Source organism: Haliaeetus leucocephalus, unplaced genomic scaffold (genome assembly GCF_000737465.1).
Source record: "Haliaeetus leucocephalus isolate CR32 unplaced genomic scaffold, Haliaeetus_leucocephalus-4.0 Scaffold83, whole genome shotgun sequence".
NCBI lineage: Eukaryota > Metazoa > Chordata > Aves > Accipitriformes > Accipitridae > Haliaeetus > Haliaeetus leucocephalus.
Window position 1 is genome coordinate 53,270 of NW_010972519.1, and position 18,816 is coordinate 72,085.

At 38.9% G+C, this 18,816-nt stretch overlaps 1 protein-coding gene across 1 annotated transcript in view; it reads right to left on the minus strand.

The window, feature by feature from the left end:
- The window catches only part of SUSD5 (sushi domain containing 5), a 41,357-nt gene extending 22,876 nt beyond the window's left edge, over positions 1-18,481 (minus strand). The window contains exons 1-2 of the mRNA XM_010582239.1: positions 18,388-18,481; positions 9,952-10,129 (exon numbers count right to left, since the gene is read on the minus strand). Of these exons, the coding sequence (XP_010580541.1) occupies positions 9,952-10,129; positions 18,388-18,481 (272 nt within the window). The remainder of the gene's footprint in view (positions 1-9,951; positions 10,130-18,387) is intronic.
- Between the last annotated feature and the right edge of the window lie 335 nt (positions 18,482-18,816).

Below are 18,816 nucleotides of genomic sequence, written 5' to 3' on the forward strand. Positions count from 1 at the left end.
TGCCATGCTGAAATAAGAAACAAAAATTTATAATATTTCCTACTCTTTCCAGCACCCCACTGAAAGGTTGTAGAAATGTGTCACCTAGTTTGTTTCTTTACTATTTTGAATTGTTGCACTGGGGCATGCATCATGGTTGAGAGAATGCCATAAACTTTATACTTTTTTTAGGGATACATCCACCTACCCAGCCATTTAGGAGAACATAGTCATGCATGGAACTTTAATTCTATTTATTGCTACTTTCATATAATAATTGAACTTAAACAGACTTGCTCATTACTCATCTTGGCATACATTGTAATCTGATTCTTAGAGCAGTGTAATGCATGATTTTGTACCTTGTATTTAAGAAACAGATGCAATTTCATTTTTCCTTCTATGGAGATCTCTGATGAAAGTAGACATGCTCAGAAGAAACATACTGAGTTCAGACTGCAGATCATCCATAATAATCCTCTATATTTAATACACATCTGCTTGAAAGTTTCATGCATCCCTGAAAATTACTCTTACACGGCCATGAACTCACAATCACAGCATAAAAATCAAGCACATATACTATCACTATAGACCACGTAAGTACCATATACTGTCAGTAAGGTAAAAATACAGTTGGGAAAGGAGGGGTTTTAGTGGTGTTGACAACAGCCCCTGCACTCTGATGGAAAGTGGGAGCGTGCCTGATGGTGTCTCCTTTGGTTCCTTGACAAGCCAAGCCAAAAACTACTGAGAATCTTCTCAGTCCACTGCTACCCAGCCTAGAAGGACAACCTGCTTCATGATGCCTCTTCTCCTCTCAGGTGCGAAAACAAGAAACCACAGAGACTTTGCACTATGTTGAACCTCAGCTTAATTCCTGCCGCACGATATGATTCATCCAAGTAAGAACAATTAACAGTCCTTCCTCTGTACCTACCCTGAAAGAAAGATCGGGGTTGGCCAAGCTGATCATGCTTTCCTGTGCCATGACTCCGATATTGCATTTATCATGTGCACACATGAGGAGAAAATTTAATACATAGCACAATAAGGTATGAACCAGACTTCCTAGAAGCCATCCACTTACTCTTGTGCTGGTTAAATTTTTTCTAATCTATTATGTAACCAATGAGTAATTGGTACATTTTGCACTTCTAATTGCTCTGTTCAAAGCAGGAAATAGCAGAAAAGCTGGCATGAATGGTATTTATTTCACAATATGCCATAATATGCCATTATGTAATATATATTATTAAATATATCATAATGATATACTCGATCCGTAGTAATGATATCTAATTTTATATGTTGTATATATGCATGCATAATAAAGATATAGATAATAAACATAATATTTATATATAAACTATAAATTTTGTTTATAGTAGTATCCACTGGTACTTCTACTTTCTAAGATAATTACATAGCAATTTTATAATACTTTAAAATTTTTCAGTAAACCCAAGTAAAAACATATGGAGTTAACAGCTGAGTTTATATGACATAGTGTGATCCATCAGCACAAGTAGGTGGGACTGGGATGTTTTATAGTCGCTACTGTATCTGCCAGTTGATTGTAAGTTTTGTAATCTTAGTCAATAAATTCACTGAACTGAGTCAGAACGGTCTCATGACATTTATTCATAGTAGTATGAACTTGCATATGAATATATTCAACTCAGAAGAACATCATCAACAATGTGTTAGCTCAGGCACTGGGAAGTCTGGTTCATAACATAATATGACTATAACAAACCTTCCTCTAATTAGAAAGCTAAAAACTTCATCACTTTTCTTAGTCAAGATAAATCTTTAATATCCTGTGCTAATTTTTTCATGGGTCAGTTTTACCACTTGTGTTTCAGTAACTAGGTGAAGGAAAAAAAATCAGTAGTCTGGAAGCCAAACTAGAGGATTTTTATTCTTAGTCTTTCCCTTCTGTAGTTTGGGAAACTGCAAATTATAAAGCTGGCTCTGATGAGGAATAAAATATAAATGACATGTTCACTATTACTGAAGGGAAGAAAATTTCCCTGAAAAGTCATGAAGGAGAGCACAGGTGGGCTTTGGAAAGTCCATTGACTGGGAAATATAGAGGCTAATTTTGGCTGGATGTGACCCAAAGAAAGCAGCTGCTAAGTGTGACATGAAGACATTCCAACAGCAATACTGCCACTGGAAATGTCAAAAGGAGGTCTTACCAAGGCAGAACCAATATCCTTTAGATTCTTAAAAATATACACAAAAATGCAGCCTTTTGTGCTTAAAATTGTACATACGACTACTGAAATAGTAAGGCCTCTGTTCATTAAATAAATATGGCCCATTCATGCAGATTTTCATACTGTAGCCTAGTATGAAAGATTTTATATAGCCATTTTACTATAATATCACTATGTATGTATAATTTGAGCATTCTTAGTGCACGTAGAGGACAATCGTGTTGCTTCCTGGCCTGGACTAGTTGGGTGCTCAGAGACATGTCAAGTGTCACTAGAAAGTTGGTTTTACCAATTTCATTTTATGGGCTCCACTTTAATCACGGCGTTCAGAACAGATGTTATTGATTAGTTACCAAAGGGTTTCAGAAAAAAATGCAAAAATATTTGCTGAATGCTATTAATTTACAAAGAAGCTCAATTCTCAGACAAAAGGGGTTCAGATGGGACAAAACATTAGAAAGATTGTAATAAAAGGGCAAAATACATGAAGTTCTTTTGAAAATTAGAAAATCAACCTCATTAGGACTAACTGGCAAGTTAAAATCCTGGTATTAGTCGCTCTTGTGTATTTGCTAAGAGTAAGCGTATCCCCTTTCCCTCTTCATTTTGCTAGGCTAAACAAACTGATCACGTTTAATCACTTCTGATAAGAGAGGTGCTTTCTTGGACTGATCCTAGTCTGAACTCATCCCTTCTGAGCTTGGATGCCAAGAATTACATTGCACTATTGCAGGTGGTATCTCACCAATGCCCTTCAGTACTGCCCTCTCTCTCCTGGAAGAGCTGTTGGATGTCTTTTAGGAGGACTGCATTTCCTTTTTTCATTAGTTTTATGGCAGTTACTTTATTTTACGATAGGCTCACTGTATTCTGTGACTACACCCAGCTCTTTCTCCTGTTCTGCCTTTTCCAGCTGAACTGCTAGCTTAAGGCAGAAATTCCTATTAGTCTTCATGTAATACTGTTACATCACACCCCATTTCTCTTACACCATCTCTGAAGTCAGGCTTACTGTCCTGTTCAATATTGTGATTTTCCTTGGTCTTAACAATGAATTCTAACCTTCTGGCATTAACTAATTTCACTAGCATACCCCTACCTTTTGTGCCAAAGTTTGCTAAAGTTTTGCTAAAGCCCTCAAAGTTTGTTAAAAAAAACTCCCAGTAAAAATACAATTTAAAAGTGCGAGTCCCAGCTAAGTAAATGGCTACTCTGAGGACTGTGATGCTACAGTTTAGCAGCTGGTGTTTTGGGTGCTTGTCCTAGAAAATAATACAACAAAAATGTATTTTCTGTTGTATGATGCTTTTCCTGAAAAAGTACATTTTCTAAAAAATTCTTCTGCTTCACAGAACCGTGGCTGTCATACTTTGCCCATGCTGTCTTCACAGGTTGTGCCAAGAAAAGCTTCGCACCACCCCCCCCAAAGCCAATGCAAAGTGGCTCATGTCCACATTGCTCAGTGATATCATTCCTTGGAGTAAACTGGTCATGTCCATACATTAAATTCAAGTCTCTTGACTGAGCTTCATGTAGAAATCCCTATTCCTGAAACACAATTACTTTGTTTTTTCTCTGTATGAGACTTTCTGAGATGATTGACAAGAAACAATGAGGAGACAAAGTCATCTTGTAGCAGAGCATGACACCAGCTGTGGGCTGTGGGACTAGAGTTTGTGACATGAAGGCATTTCAGAGTGCAAGACCTCCTCAGACAGTTTCATAAGCAATTCTAACATTTTGAATAGGACTGTGTCCTGTCAGTTATGTCTGGATTTTTCTTTTGAAGGGAATTAATTGACCTACCTCATACACATGTCTGTGAGCAAATTCATGTGCATTATCATCAGGCAGCAGAGCACAGCCTTGAAATAAAACAGAGAGGTTGCCAAACTGATGTATCATTAGGACTGCTGCTCTGCAAATAGGCAAGTGGGCCTGTTAAAGCACGTACACCTGGATAGATTTCACAGGGCCCACAAGTTCAAGGGCTTACACACACAGATGAGAGGACTGGCAAGGGTTAGCAACTGACCCTTATTTCATTCCTTGGATATTGCTTTTTTCTTTCCCAAGAAATGTGCTGTTATTACGCTACTGCCAGGTGCTGGGCAAGTCCCACACAGTAAGCAGAAAAAGAAGTAGGTAGTCTTGTGAAATGTCATTTCTGAGTCTTATTATTACATTTCCCACTGGTGTCATCTGCAGTGAGGGTCCTGTTATGTTTGACACTGTAGAAGCATTCAACAGGAGTCAGTGCAAAACCCGAAGAGCTAACAAAAGGAAGGAAAAATAGAGATGAAGTAATTTTCCTAGCGGCAAACATCTGGTCTGTGGTCAGCCAAGAAAAGAACACCAGTCTTCTGACTCCCACAGCAAGGCTTATTCTAGCTGACTCTGCTTGCTTACTCCAGAGTTATCCCCTCCGAAATAAATCCTCCAGGGATTGGGTAGGAACCAGCCCAGGGCAATTTTATGCAAAGGAACAGGTTGACAGCCCTGCAGGAGGTCTATCATAGAATAGAAAGTCTATGCAGAGCTTCAAAGCCCTTGTAGAAGGGATACACGGCTTCATTCTTTTGTAGACAAATAAAGAACAGGATAGGGAATAGGACAGCTTCAGATTTCAGTCCTAGAAAAGTGATGGAAATGACTAAATTTGCTATGAATATCTTAATACAAGCTGTTGAGGATGTTTACAATTTCTAAAATAAATAGCTGCTTTCTAATACTCCGTGCACAGGGCTGATCATAAGAAAAATTGTGTCATGTTCACTTTCCAAATTTCAAAAACCCCAGAAATGAACCTAAGACCCTACAGGACTTGCTGCCCAGCACTGGAGGACTTGACACCAGGTTTCCCAGTATGACATCTGAATTCCAAAGATAGTAGTTAGAGCCCTTCAGAGAACTCTGCCACCTTTTTTCATTTATATTCTGGCAGATGGCTTGCTGGTTTTACTGACTCACTTGTCTGACATGCAAATAAGTCATAAGAGTATCATTTTTAGTATAAATAGCTATTAGAGGTCATCTGACAAATGAGACCTGCCTAATGACATTTCATTTCCTGAAATGTAACAATGTATAAGGCTTTATAAATTACATATGTCAGGACTGACTTGTAAATGGTTTACTTCTGGGCTGCTGGCAGAAGTTACCCCTTATCCTCTTAGCCCTATCTACTTGCCAGTGGCTCTTCTCTAAAAGTTCCCAAGCTCTTGGACCTGCCAGTGACTTGCTTGTGCAAGCAGCCCTGAACTCTGAATTGGCTTGGTCAGAACAACTGAAAGTGGAAGACAAAAACATCCCCTTTATGCCTGTGAAAGAGGTTTCTGTCCCAGGCTGCTCAAACCACAAAACGACCTAGTTTATTGTCTCTTTGGATTTGCTGGCAGAGATCTATTTGTTTAAGCAATTTCCATCCTACATCAGTTGAACTTAGTCATATTTGTTGAGAACTGCTGCTTGGGCTAGCCCTGTTTGCAGGGACCAAAGTGGGTTAGAGAGCACAACATGAGCATCTCTACCAGCAGATTGGTGTCTTCTTCCACCAGCATAACTCTCTGCAGAACGATGGTTTTTAACACCTGAACTAGTAGCTGGTTGCCCACTCTGTTCGCTTCTGACTTAAAATAGACAAGAGACAAGCACCTCTACTATCACAGCTGAGGAGGCAACAGTCACTGCCGTGGGTCAGTAAGAAGTAGGTTGGAGTGAGCTGGGCAGCCACAACCTCACTGGATCCAACAAAGGATGTTGGATTATAATCTCAAAATCTTTGCATACTTACATATGGACCCACATTTACATACGAGTCATCAGAAATTTGACAGTCACCCAAGTTGGGCTAGTTCTTCAGACCAAATTGTCCTCTTTGCCCATTTAAGAGGTATAGCCCAGAGAGCAGGCCATATAAACATGCTCATGCTGAGTCAGTGATGTGCCTCAGTCATAACAGGAGAAACTCCCATGGGTTTCCAGCCCTGATTTGGCTATAAAAATGATAATAAGGACACAACAGCCAACAGTGATGGATATATTTACTAGGAGTGGGATTATAATTATTCACTAAGATCATAAAATAGCCATCGGAAGTGAACAAATCACTGACTTGTGCAAAACATGGAAAACTGATCTAGAGGTGAAAAAGTCCTTACATGTCTGCTAGAACTCCTGTTCAGTTTTGAGTCTGGTGGGAGGAGGACTAAAGCGTGTCAGAAAATCTGCAACAGTGTAATGACATCACTCACATCATTTGCTTTTGTTTACTTCTACTGCCAACGTCTAATCCATTTTTCCTCAGGGGAAAGGTTAGGATACTTTCCAGGAACCAAATAAATAAACCAAACTGCATTCTTCCTGAAATTAGGAACTTCTTTTATCATGTTCCCTCCTATTCGTCTCCTTTCTGATGTACATAGTCCAAGAGGATATGGGAGAATATTAGACTAAAGCTCTGTGATCTGCACTGGATGTCAGTCAGCTGCTGGGAGGATTCCAAGGTTTTAGATCCTACCTATAAAGTCTTGAACAGTTTTGGACCTGGAAAATGTGGGGAAGTCAGTCCTTTCCCTGTGCCACGCCATCAGATTCAAAGATGTAGAGGTCCATCAAGATAAATAACAAAAGGTGTGCCCAGAAAAGAGACCTTTATTTTGGAAATAATTTTCCCTACTTCTGTAACCTTCTGGGCATGCTGTGGAGCCTGCTTTCCCCTCTCCATGTTAAATCTGCTGAGTGTGGATTGAGGTTTTTCTGTTTACCAGCTATCCTTTATCCTTGCTGTCATGTTCCCATTTATGAAGTAAATGCCCAAAGTATTGAATAGGTAACCTTAGGTATATTTTTAAAACTAAATAACTAATTTAGTAAAGTATTTTGAGTCTCTTCTTAATAGCTTTTCCATTCCTTTAATTATTCTTGAGCCCTTTTTTGAGCCTCTTTTAGTCTCTTCCTTAAGATGTGGTAACAGTAATATATGTAGTATTCCAAAGGAGGCTGACCTATATGTGTATATATATATGTATGTGTTTTTCATATTGTCCATCCCATTCCATAAGCACTCTAGCAACTTCTTTGTTTGCTTGGTTTTTTGTTTTTACTACAGCTGCAGTTTGACAGAAGTTTTTGTTGTGATGTCCACAGTGATGTCCTCATATCTTTCCTGGGCTGACAGAGGTAAATCAGAACCCTGTAAGATATTTTCAAGTAGATTCCTCCTGCATGTATTATCATTGAACTCCATTTGTTGTCATTTTGCCCGTTCATCTAAATCCCTCTGAAAACCTTTATATTCTACTTGAGCTTGTCCAACTTGGATAACTGTGTCTCATTTGCATACTTTGCACTCAACTGCTCATTTCTTTCTCCAGAGCTGCATTAACTAACAGTGAAACCCGTGTGGCCTTTTTAGGCATTATACTTTTCCTGGTTTTCCCCAGAGTCAAAAATACCCAGTTCAGTGAACCAAGTAACATACAGTCTGGTGCTTGCCCAGCCATGGGTAAAATAGTCCCAGAGAAGAGAGTATCACATTCCAGCTCTGAAGAACTATTCTCTCTGGTGAAGCTCTCCAGTGAAGGTCAGATGTGGTGACTGCATGTCAATGGCATGCTGATGTGCCCCCACAATGTCCTTCCTGATAAATAAAGTTTAGAGACTTCCATATTAAAGACAGGTTTACTGGAGGAATGGAGTACGGAAAGTTGAAAGGGATGAGATATCTTCCTTTCCTTTCCATTGGTATGATGATGTGTACATTCTCACATCATCATGGTGTGATGTGTACGATACTATCACTATATCCAATTTTGATATCGAAGATATTTAGGGATAGGTCCACAACAGGTCTATTAATAGTTGTTGCTCCAGTGCCTGCAGTAATTAATTGAGGATCTCTCAGGACTAACTAGTGGTATTGCTTAGATAAAAAAGGGACGGTTTCTTCTCCTACTCATCATCATTCCTTACTTCCATAATACAGAGGCTGTATAAAAGAACCTGTACAACAACTTTGCCATGCACTTCTTAGAGACGGATAGTTTTCCTGGCTCTTCAGCCTGCATGACCTCTCAGCAGCTGGCTTAGGAATAAAATTTTTAGGGTTTAGATCACTGTCTTATATCCTGAGAGATTTCTGGACTTTTTTTAATGACCAAAAGTACATACAATTTTTCAAACAATTTTTCACCTGGAAAAAAAAGGATCACTGGAACTAGTTGTTTTTGCTTGAAGTTGTTTAAATATCACCCTTCATTAACAGTAGCAATTTTCTGTCCTTTGGAAACTTCATCACTAAAAATACAGAAACACCAATGCTTACTTAAATAACTGATAACTTCCACAAAATCCAGTAATACACTAAAGTTTGGAAACTTGGAAACAGTATCTTGACAAAACTTTATCACCATTGAACATTGACAATAGATTAGATATTACCCTCTAATTCATGAGAACTCTGTAAAGCACCTCAGGAGAATGAATATATGTATTACGCTAAGGCTGTGGCTGGTAAGCCTGATGAAGGAAATATTCAAGAGAGAAGGGGCTTTGGATCTACTCATCCTCCTTCTGGGCAAGTCCTCTATGGTCCCAGCTTCAGTGACACGAGACTTTCATGCCAACCCTCAGCTTCTCCATTCTGTTTTTGTTTTTTTTTTTAAACTGAATTTTCTGTGATTTGGTCTCTTTGTCAAATATGAAGCCTGTCGACCTGTTCCTGAGGCATGTTGCAAAGACTTCTGTTTTGGAAGAGACTGGGCAGTTGGGATGTAGGTGCTTGGCCCAGTGCAGTGCCACATAGCTGGACCTGTGCAAGACTGGAATGAGTCTGAGTTAGCTTGAGTTTTGGAAGCCCTCATCAGCCACAGCAGAGTGGCATGGCGACAGGGCCATGCTGCTTCTGGCATACAGCTGGCACCTATGTGAACATATGTTCTCAAAATCTTAACTTTCACTGAAAGTCATTGGGACTTCCAGAGTACTCATGAAGGCTGACTTTGGCCTCCTGAAACTATGATCAATGGAGGGAAGCGGCTTCCACTACAGGACATTTGTGCATTCCTGCTTTGAACCGGTCTCTATGGAGGCAACGATGCTTCCTGGCGAGGCTGTGGCAGGCCAGTACATCTTTGCAATGCTATCTGTAATGTGAGGCAAAGCTCAGTCACCAGAGCTACATCGAATAATACAGATCAGCACATCAAGGGACAGTAACAGTTCCCTGGTGAGCTTTCTCAGCAAACCCTCCACCACGTGTGCGTTATCATATCTAAGCACATCTAAAGTCATGCCTATTCAAACATGCCTACTGTCTATTCAGACATGTGTAAATACCGGAGACAGATACATGGTTTCCATGAGAAGCTCCATTTGCCGAGCTTCTTATGGAGTAGGGAATAACAGAGTCGGTGGGAGCACTGACTCTAACTCCAGCACTGTGTCCTCAGCCTCCCAGCTCCTTTAGGGCTCAGCACAGGTGAAAAGGAACCACATAATTCAGAAGGAAAGAGGAAGAGGAAATTGCTTCAGGTCTGTGAAATATGTGATCTGAGACTACTAAATATTTGTGTCCCTGCAACATTAGCTGTACAAAACTGATTTTGTGGGGAGAGTGGCATATTTAGCTATATGTCATGGTGCTTGAATTGTGGCCAGTGTTTTTCAGTAATATTCTTAGTCAAGGAGGAAAACTTGCTCGACCGTCATTCATACTTCTCAGGAAGGGTTATGCTGTTGTCCTTACCCAGTAGAGCCACTGGCGAGCCATCCTGTGGTGCAGCCAGCGAAAGAACAGTCCAGAACAGCCCTTTTCAGTTCTTCTGCAGTTGCTAAGCGAGCACTCAGGTCAACACAAGCTTTCTCGGCTTCAGCTAAATCCAGACCCTGAGAGTTGTTCTTGGACTCAAACGCAAACACTTTCCCTGCAGCACCAAGAAAGGACATGTCACTCGTCATGGTATTGTACTTAATACATATTCAACAGAAGTATTGCAATTTATCACCAAATAAAGTCTTCTTGCTTTTACTAAGTACATTTTAATGAGCAACCTACTCCTTGGAATGGGTAATTTTATCAACACCATTAAGTATCTTTGTCTTAGCTTTTCTCTTAGTTTTGTTCATCAACAAAAAAGCAAGTACAGCTAAGTCCCTATTCATTCCTAGCCCATATATGAAGCTTGTCTTGCCTCTATAGATCTGTGCTTAAGATCTGGAGAGACAAAGCATGACACTCTCTCATACGCACACGTATAGTCAAAGTCAGAACATCTCCTGTAGGCTCTAACACTGGAATTCATTACTAAGCATTTTACAGTTGCATTATAACAACTACATCTATAAAGTAAGCACAAATCTAAAAGGCAGTATTGCAACCCAGTCTTTCATGTCAGAAATAGAACTATACTTATTCTCTAAAGTCAAAATGATGTAATTCTATGGCAACTTGTTCTTAAATGCTGCTGCAAAGCCACTTTGTTTTCATATCTTTCTGGAAAGATAGAATTTTTTTCTTAATGGAAGGTTTTTTTGAATGAGCATAAGAACATATTTAGCATAACAATTTCTTGTGTTATTTTTCTTTTCAGTTCCATTTATTTCACCTTAATTTATCTAACACTGTGAAAGGTGTAAGGGTGAAAGTTAGAGGTTTTAGCAACTGGGAACAGGGCAGTTGGGGTTTTGGCAATGAAGCCTGAGAAATTCCTGGGTTATGGACTAAACACATTAGCTAGATGTCTCAAGAAAAAGAAATAAATGATGAGACAGTTTACAGTGCTGACATTTCAATTGCTGTAAGTCTCTTCTTTCTTAAGATAACATCCCTCAGGATATCTCCTAGATTTCAAAGGTACAGATTGAAGTTGCTTGCAGGTGCAGGAAGACAATTTTTAAGCACTGTTCAGTCAGTTAACACTTCGTATGTCTTATTTCAAAAGTAGATTAGTAGTAGTGGTTATATGAATGCATAGCTTCCGGCACATACTGAGTGTTCACTATGTAGCTAGCTTCACACTCATAGGATATATTGACCAGTATCAGGAATCCTTCAGACTAATTCATCCTGATTCTGTACCAAGTGCCAGCCCCACCACATATTATTTCAACAAATTGATAAATCTGAATCTAACCCTAAGTATGGGAAACTGATTGATACAGGGTAGGTCTGTGCCTCACAGCTTTCTGTTCTCACCCATGTACAGTTTAACCCACTGGAAGGATCACAGTCCCTGCAGCAAAAATTGCAAAGTTTCTTTCAAGTAAATATGTCTTTTGTGTTTACATTAGCTAGCAAGCGCAGATGGGTCCTGATGAAGATGCCTACTTTGGTGGGAATTCTACATGTGCACAATAAGAAGTCGTCCTGACTTGAGCAGATAGCAATTTAAATGACTGGGACAAGCAGCAATGAGAAGGAACAGGAATTCAGAGTACCCAGAGTGATTTTCTCAGGCAGTTAACAGTAGTTGACCAAGGAATGCAACCCAGAAGCACAGATCAGTGTCCTAACCACTAGACTACATTGTCTCTTGATTCTCAACTATAATCAGCACCATGAACTGTAACTAGAACAGGGGAATTTACACAGAGCAGTGAAAAAAGCAAGCTTCTACAGTCCTAAGTACTGAAACACCAGGATTCTTTTTGCAAAATGTCCCAAATAATGCACAAGACTAATGTAGGCTGCTGTTTCCAAAGCCATGAATAGCCGTAGTGAGGTATGCCCAGTGTAGGGAGACATATAATATAAGCAGAAAGATGATGGGTTTAAACAACCATTCTTAAGTTGCAGAACAACTCTCATTCATAAAGGTAAGCAGGGATTAAGTGTAATGCTTTATTGAGGCTTTGTCCCAAATAAAAACTTGTCCATATTCTATATTTTACCATTTGACTGTCAGGATTGAGATGCATCATCAAAGACATATAGGACAAGTTTGTATAGCATCTGACTTAAATCATAAACGTTAGTTTGACATGGCAGTAATCCTTATTTTCCAGCTATTAGTATTTCAGTTAGAAGACTTAAAGAAAGGAAAATCGTTAAGGATTGAGCTCCATCAAGATATAATTAGAAGAAATTAAGTTCATCATTTAGTTTTTTGACCAGTAAGTAACAACTACATTTTATAGGAGTTTAGCTAGCCAAGACTGAGGCTGAGGCAGCTTTCTTTAACTACTGTTATGTGTTTGCTAGTACTTAAGGTAAATTAACTTTTTACTATAAGCTATGAAGATGCTGATTCAAAACAGAGTCTTGTCCTTCTAAAAGGTATCTGGGATGTCCAAATTATCTAGACAAATAGGTTTTAGGGTAAGCTAGGAAGGACTTACTGGTTGGGAAAATTATAGTGAACTGCTTTATTGGAAATTCTGGTTAGCCAGAAGTGGATGAAGAAGGCTGACCTGCTTACCAGAGTGACCTGTGAATCTTCTCCAAAGCTTTAGAGGCTCTATGGCTATCTGTCCAGTTTCTAACATGTGCCCTCTCTTTTTGCCTAGTTTCTTACTTAGAAAATATAATAGCATGCAAGGTTCTGTTATTGGACACCTGACCACTGGAATAGCTGGATCCCCAGTGTTCTGAGCTGTGTCACATTACTGAGGGGCATTTACTGGAAAAAAAGTACAGGAGATATGCTAGCACGGTAATAGGAAAAACACAAAAGCACATCAAAGCAGGAAATCCCCCTAAATAAGTAAGACTACAACACTGAAATTGAATTCTGCACCTTGCAGTGGCATGGCTAACATGCTTGAGCTATTAATGTATTGAATTTTTCTCACTTTTTATTGCAAAAGTGATGTAATTTTCAAGCTGGGGATCTGAGGGTCCTGGACAAATATTTGTAAAATTTTTATCACTGCTAGTTGCAATGAAAGTTTTTCTAGAAAAGGTTTGTCTCTCAGACTTGATGATATGATAGTCATTTTTGGTATTAGGGCTGTGAAACTTTCAGATGGCATCCCCTTTCTCTCTAGCACATTATGACTGTGGAGTAGTTGAAATCAGTTTTATCTCTGAGATAGTATCAAGAGATGTATTGTCATTCTGTTTTAAATATGCAATTTTAAATATGAGACTGTTCCATATTTCCATAAGGCACAGGATGAAGGATCATGTCTTTGTGTTTATTTGTGTGAAGAACGTAGTATGCCTTTGGTTGTGGTACCTTTGAAGAGCCACCATGTTTGAACTCTCTCTCAACTCTCTCCCTTCATTTCTGCCCCATAACATTTATTTCCCATAATGTGATGATGGGACAGATAGTATGGAAATTTGTTCCCAAAAGTCTACATACTTTTCTGAAGCCTTTTTTAATCAAAGCTAGTCCCTTTGGTTTCAAGATCAAGCTAAAAATCCATGCAAAGTAGTCTTTCTCAGGAGGCTTAATGCACATCTTGAGTTTAACAGGTTCAGAATGAAAAATGCCCTTGTCACAGTAAGTTTCTTCAGGTTCCCCTTTGAAGCTAGTGAAAAAGTTTTAACTTCAATGGTAAGACATAAATGATAAGAGATAGTTCTTCCAACTGTTAATTAACAGCTGGATTCATAGTTCTGAAGAAAAATTCACACTTGAAGCAAAGATAGTCTTTCTTTAATAAATAGCCTATATTATATCACTAGTCTCTCCCATCATCTGATCACTATTGTTACAGAGTATTGATTATAATTTGATATATCGATAAAAGAATATTTTTTATTATTGTTTGGCATGAAAATTTTGTAAACAAGCAATAGCTGAATATAGTTTTTACTTAAGAGTTCCCCAATATATTCTGATTGAAAACATACCCAGAGAAGCATAGATCTCAGGGCTTCTAGGATTCATTTTTATCACCTTGTTTAATTCCTGCGTAACTAGACAGTAGATTTCCCCCAGTAATTCCACCATCAAGTCCAAAAATTCATGGTTGAACTAGACCATGTCTTTTCAAAAGGCATCCAGTCATGATTTAATGACTCCAAGTAATGGAGAATTTACAGCACACTTTATAGTAAACTGTTCCAATGGTTCATTACTCTCACTCCACCTTATTTCCACTTCCAAATTTTTGCTAAACTCAGCTTCTAACAACTGGACCTTAATATGCTTTTGAGACTGAAGAGCTGTCTACAGTCAGATATATGGAAGCACAAGAAAGGCACTCTTCAAAAATAAAACCAGACCAAAACCTGTTTCTTCATACTTTTAGGAATTGCAGTGAAGTTAGCAAATTTTCTTGGTTACCAAGAAGACAGAGTTTGGCTAATTTACTCTAATACAGTAACAGCTAAAAGAAGTTCTTCTGAGACCTATAGGTATGGTTCAAAGCCCACTGAAATGGGTTCAAAGTTCACTATATCTTCAGCAGGATTTGTATCATGCTTGGAGAAGAAACATAACACTGCATAGCCAAATATACTTTGAAATAAAAATGTCTCTCATAAACAACGTAAAATGAAAGCACTTTAAAAGGCATGTCCAGTGTGCTGATCTCATGACATGATACTTACTGGTTCAAAGGATAAAACCTAATCAGTTTCAACAAAATAAATGTGGTAAAAGATGTGCAATGTGGAGTCTATTTTATTTTTATGTAACTGTTAAAAACTTCAGATGGATGTAAAAAAGAGCAGAGGAAGGGAAGGTCACTTCTGTACTTCAAGAGCAATTTTATTTCCATTCCTATGGCTGTGTGTAACAATGGACTTGATTGTAATAGCATGGGTGGAGGATTCAGTAAAACTGTACAAGTACAGACAGAGATTGGGGTAATTACCAGTTCTGCTTAGTGCTCATGAATGTAGAGTTTATTTCTGCGAGAAACTAAAGTGAATGATGTCTTCTTTAATTCAAATTGCTTAAAATATTACATCATCAGAAAAATAGCAAAATTGGGAGGTCACCTTTGAGGTCCTCCTCAGTTAAATTCAGTCAGAGCTTAAATTTTAATTTTACTATATGCTTTAGCATTAAATAGTTGGAATCGTTTATGCATTTATTTTTGCAACGTACAAGAATACGTGCTGTTTTGCAAGTGGGAGCCTGAAATGCTTAGACACCTGCTACTCAAATGCAAGTGACTAGAGAGAGCAGAAGAGAAAAAGCATACTTCTTTCCTTTTCTTTACAAAAAAGGTGCAAAGCAAGCCAAAGGAAAAAGTACAGTAGGGGTTTTTTCCTACCTTTGACATCAGACTTCTGGTTCTAGGTCAGAAGTATGTATCTCAGATCCTCACCTAATTGTGCCTAGCTTTCTGGATTCAGCATCCTTCCACTTGCAAGCTCTGCGATCAGTATGCCTGCTCACTACCAGATGACTGGCTTGACCAATAGGTCTTCCATGTAACCCAAATTTAGCCAACAGAACAACTCCACTCCGGACCAATTAGTAAAGTTTCGTAATAATCACATTTTTTTCAATTCAGGAGTGTCTCGGTAAGGTAGATTAATTGCCATCATTCTCTCCTGACATGCTCTGTCTCAGAGCAAGTACTCTGCAGAAAACTATGGTTCATATGTATGGATATTTTAGCAGCTGTCAAAAGACAAAAGAGGGAGTCAAAAAAAGCAGAGGCGACTCCTCTGCAGGATGCATGAAGCCACATCCTTGTTCTCCTATTCCAGCACAAATGCAAAGAAATTTTAAAAAGCCTGCATCTGCACTGGTATGATTGAGACCCATCACAATAACCTGTATTATTCTCCAGTAACTGCTCTAATAGTAGTGGCACACCATGGTACGTCAGAGCAGGAACAAGCCTTTGAGGAGCCTTCTGTCCCTCTGACCCCCCATCTCAACACCTATGAGCAAGCACATTTCAATTGTAAAAAAACTGCAAAGTGAAACAAAGCTATCTTTTATTTCGGCATTTACCTTGCTATTTCTGGAGTCTAGCTGCCCTACAGCAATATGCGCTGCGGTAAATACTAGTCAAAAGAGATCAATTAAGCTTCGAGGCTTTACACCTTCACCAGACCTCGATGGTCTCCAGTTTTATTGCCTGCTCTCTGTCATTATTTGTGTGTGAGATAATAAAATGAAAGTCTTCCTTAGGGAAATATATAGTAACCAGTTTCAGAGGTTTGCCTGTAACAGGGGCCAGTCTGAATTTCACAGGGATTTTACAAGGTGAATTCAAAATCCCTTCAGAGGTTGGCAAAACAGTAAGTAACTTTTAGTTAAAAATAACAAATACACATATACATATGTGTCACCCAGAATGGTCCTTTGGCACTTAAGTCATATTTGCATGTATTGGAGAGTAGCACAATTGTATTTTCACCTACAACTTACAAAAAGGAGAAGGTGGTTTCCTGTCTGGATCGGGCCAGAATCTGTTATAAAAGAAAGTATTAATCCTGTTTTGTACTCTCAGATCTTCCTAAATATGTAAGCCTACATGTTGTGGTAAATTTTAAACTTCACATAAAGTGTTTTCTTCTGTATCAACATATAATAAGCCAGACGCTTTATAGGACAGTGTTATGGTTGTTTGCTTGAATATTAATATTATGAGAACACACTGAAGAGCATGTTAATAGAGGACTTACACATTTTTCACAATGATACTTAGAAGTTATATAAAAATGGATAGTACAGTATTATAATAATGCTCTACAACTGTAATGTACTTCAGAAGTTCTACCCTTTAATTCTTATAATTGCTTTACCATGTATGAAGTAAATTTGACAAACTGTTGAGTGACAATTAAAATCTGTCACAAACTCTGCCTTAAAATGATGTCCAACATTTTTTTCCCTTTCTCTTTTACAGGATGTCTGTTTAGGAACCAAGAAGATGCCTTTAATTCTATAGAAATAATACCAATTGGGAGCTGCTCTTGAAAAGATAAGGGAATTCTTATGAAGCATTCTTAGCAAGGGAAATTAATTACTCCTGTCCTGTCCCCTTTTCTTAAGTTCTGTGGAGAACCCTCTTTCATGGGTATGCATTTTTTTTCCTCATTTCAGAGGCATTTTGCTAGGGAAGGAGTGTTTCCTAAAATCAGAATTGCAGTTTTGCCTACTGCAACACAGTGCAGTTGCCTGACACATTTATTTTCCCTTATTCTTAATGAAAAATAATTTTCTTGAAATTTACAAGACAGGGTTCTGTTGTATAAATGGTATTTTACACAAAGTGATAGAAACACGCAGGCAAGATTAATTTTCTCCCTTTCCTTTGCCATACTTTGTCATCAGCTGAAATAAATTTAGGTTAAAGAGGAAAAAAACCTCTGAGAACAAAAAGAAGAGGGTTTTATTGCCCTATAATGTTTAAGATCTGTTTTCTGGAATAATGCAGCAAACATTGATGGTAAAGGATTAGTGTATCGAAATAAAAAAAATCCCGAGTTCAGGCATAAATCTATCGCAGCTGTGAAAGTGAAAAAATGTGGCCATTCAGCATTGCTCTCCCAGGAAAAGACACAGTTGTTTCAAAAATAAATCGTGTTTTTGCTAAGGCAAGCTGGTCATAGTTACTACAGGCTTAATCGTTAAAAGGGCAATAGGCTACTGGAAACTTTCAAGGGATGCAGCTATTCAGGATTATCATCAGCGAGTGAGAAGTCCCATTTCAGAGTAACTGGTGGTTGGTGCTTCAGCCAAATTCATGTCCTGATCACATCCCTCGGCAGTGAAGTGCAGACAAAACTCACGTGCAGAAAGGTGTGTAGTCATCTTCAGTGTGTGTGGTACTGAACAGAAAAGGTTACAAATGCCTTTGACTTCTTGTCTTCCCTTCCTCAAGTACCTGCTCATATAAATTGACTTTGGGGGGCATTTGAAGCAGGCGGATGGGGAAGTTCTTTGGAGAAAAGATAGTTTTAATTATAAGGAGAGCTCTCCTAAAATATAGCTGAGTCTTCTTTTTTCATGTTCTGGCTTTGTTTTATTATTCTTATTTCCTCTGGAAAACTTCACTATCCTGTCATTTTGTTTGTCATTTGTAATAAAATAATCTTAGCCTTCTGGGATCTTATTTCCTTTCTGTGCTTAACCCCAGGATATTTGTAGAGTCTCAAAAACCTCTGAATCAGATGCTTCCTAACCCAAACTGGGGCATGTATTTAAGTTTCTTATTAAAAAAAAAAAAAAGTTTTGGGGGTTTTTTTTTGCAATAACACATTTCAACATACAACTCTCATTCCAGCCATAGCAACCCAGCCCAAACTGAATGGGGGACTCACCATCAGCCTGAACAGAGATGATCTGAAGGATGAAGAAGACAGATCCCACGCCCTGGAGAAAGGTGAGAGAGAATCTCCGAGAGCCTGAAGCCATTGCCCTGCTCGCAAAGCCCTCGGCCGCAGGAGGTTGGCTGCCGAGGCTTTTTCTCTCTCCTCCGCTGCACTTTTGCAGCGGGGTCTGCAGTGATGATTTCAAGGAGCTCTTTCCCTCAGCAGGATCCTGCGTCTTGGGTTTGCACTGAAGGCGGGAGGGGTGGAAAAAGAAAGAGGGAGGGAGAGAGGAATCCTTGGCTTGGCTAGTGTGAAGGGGAGGGGAAGGTTGGGGGGGGAGATGTCCAGCCAGCTGGGGTTGGGGAGAGGCTTTATCCAGCCCTGTCTGCAGGGCAGTGCACGCAGAGAGCTGGTGTGAAAAGTCACATTACCCTGTCG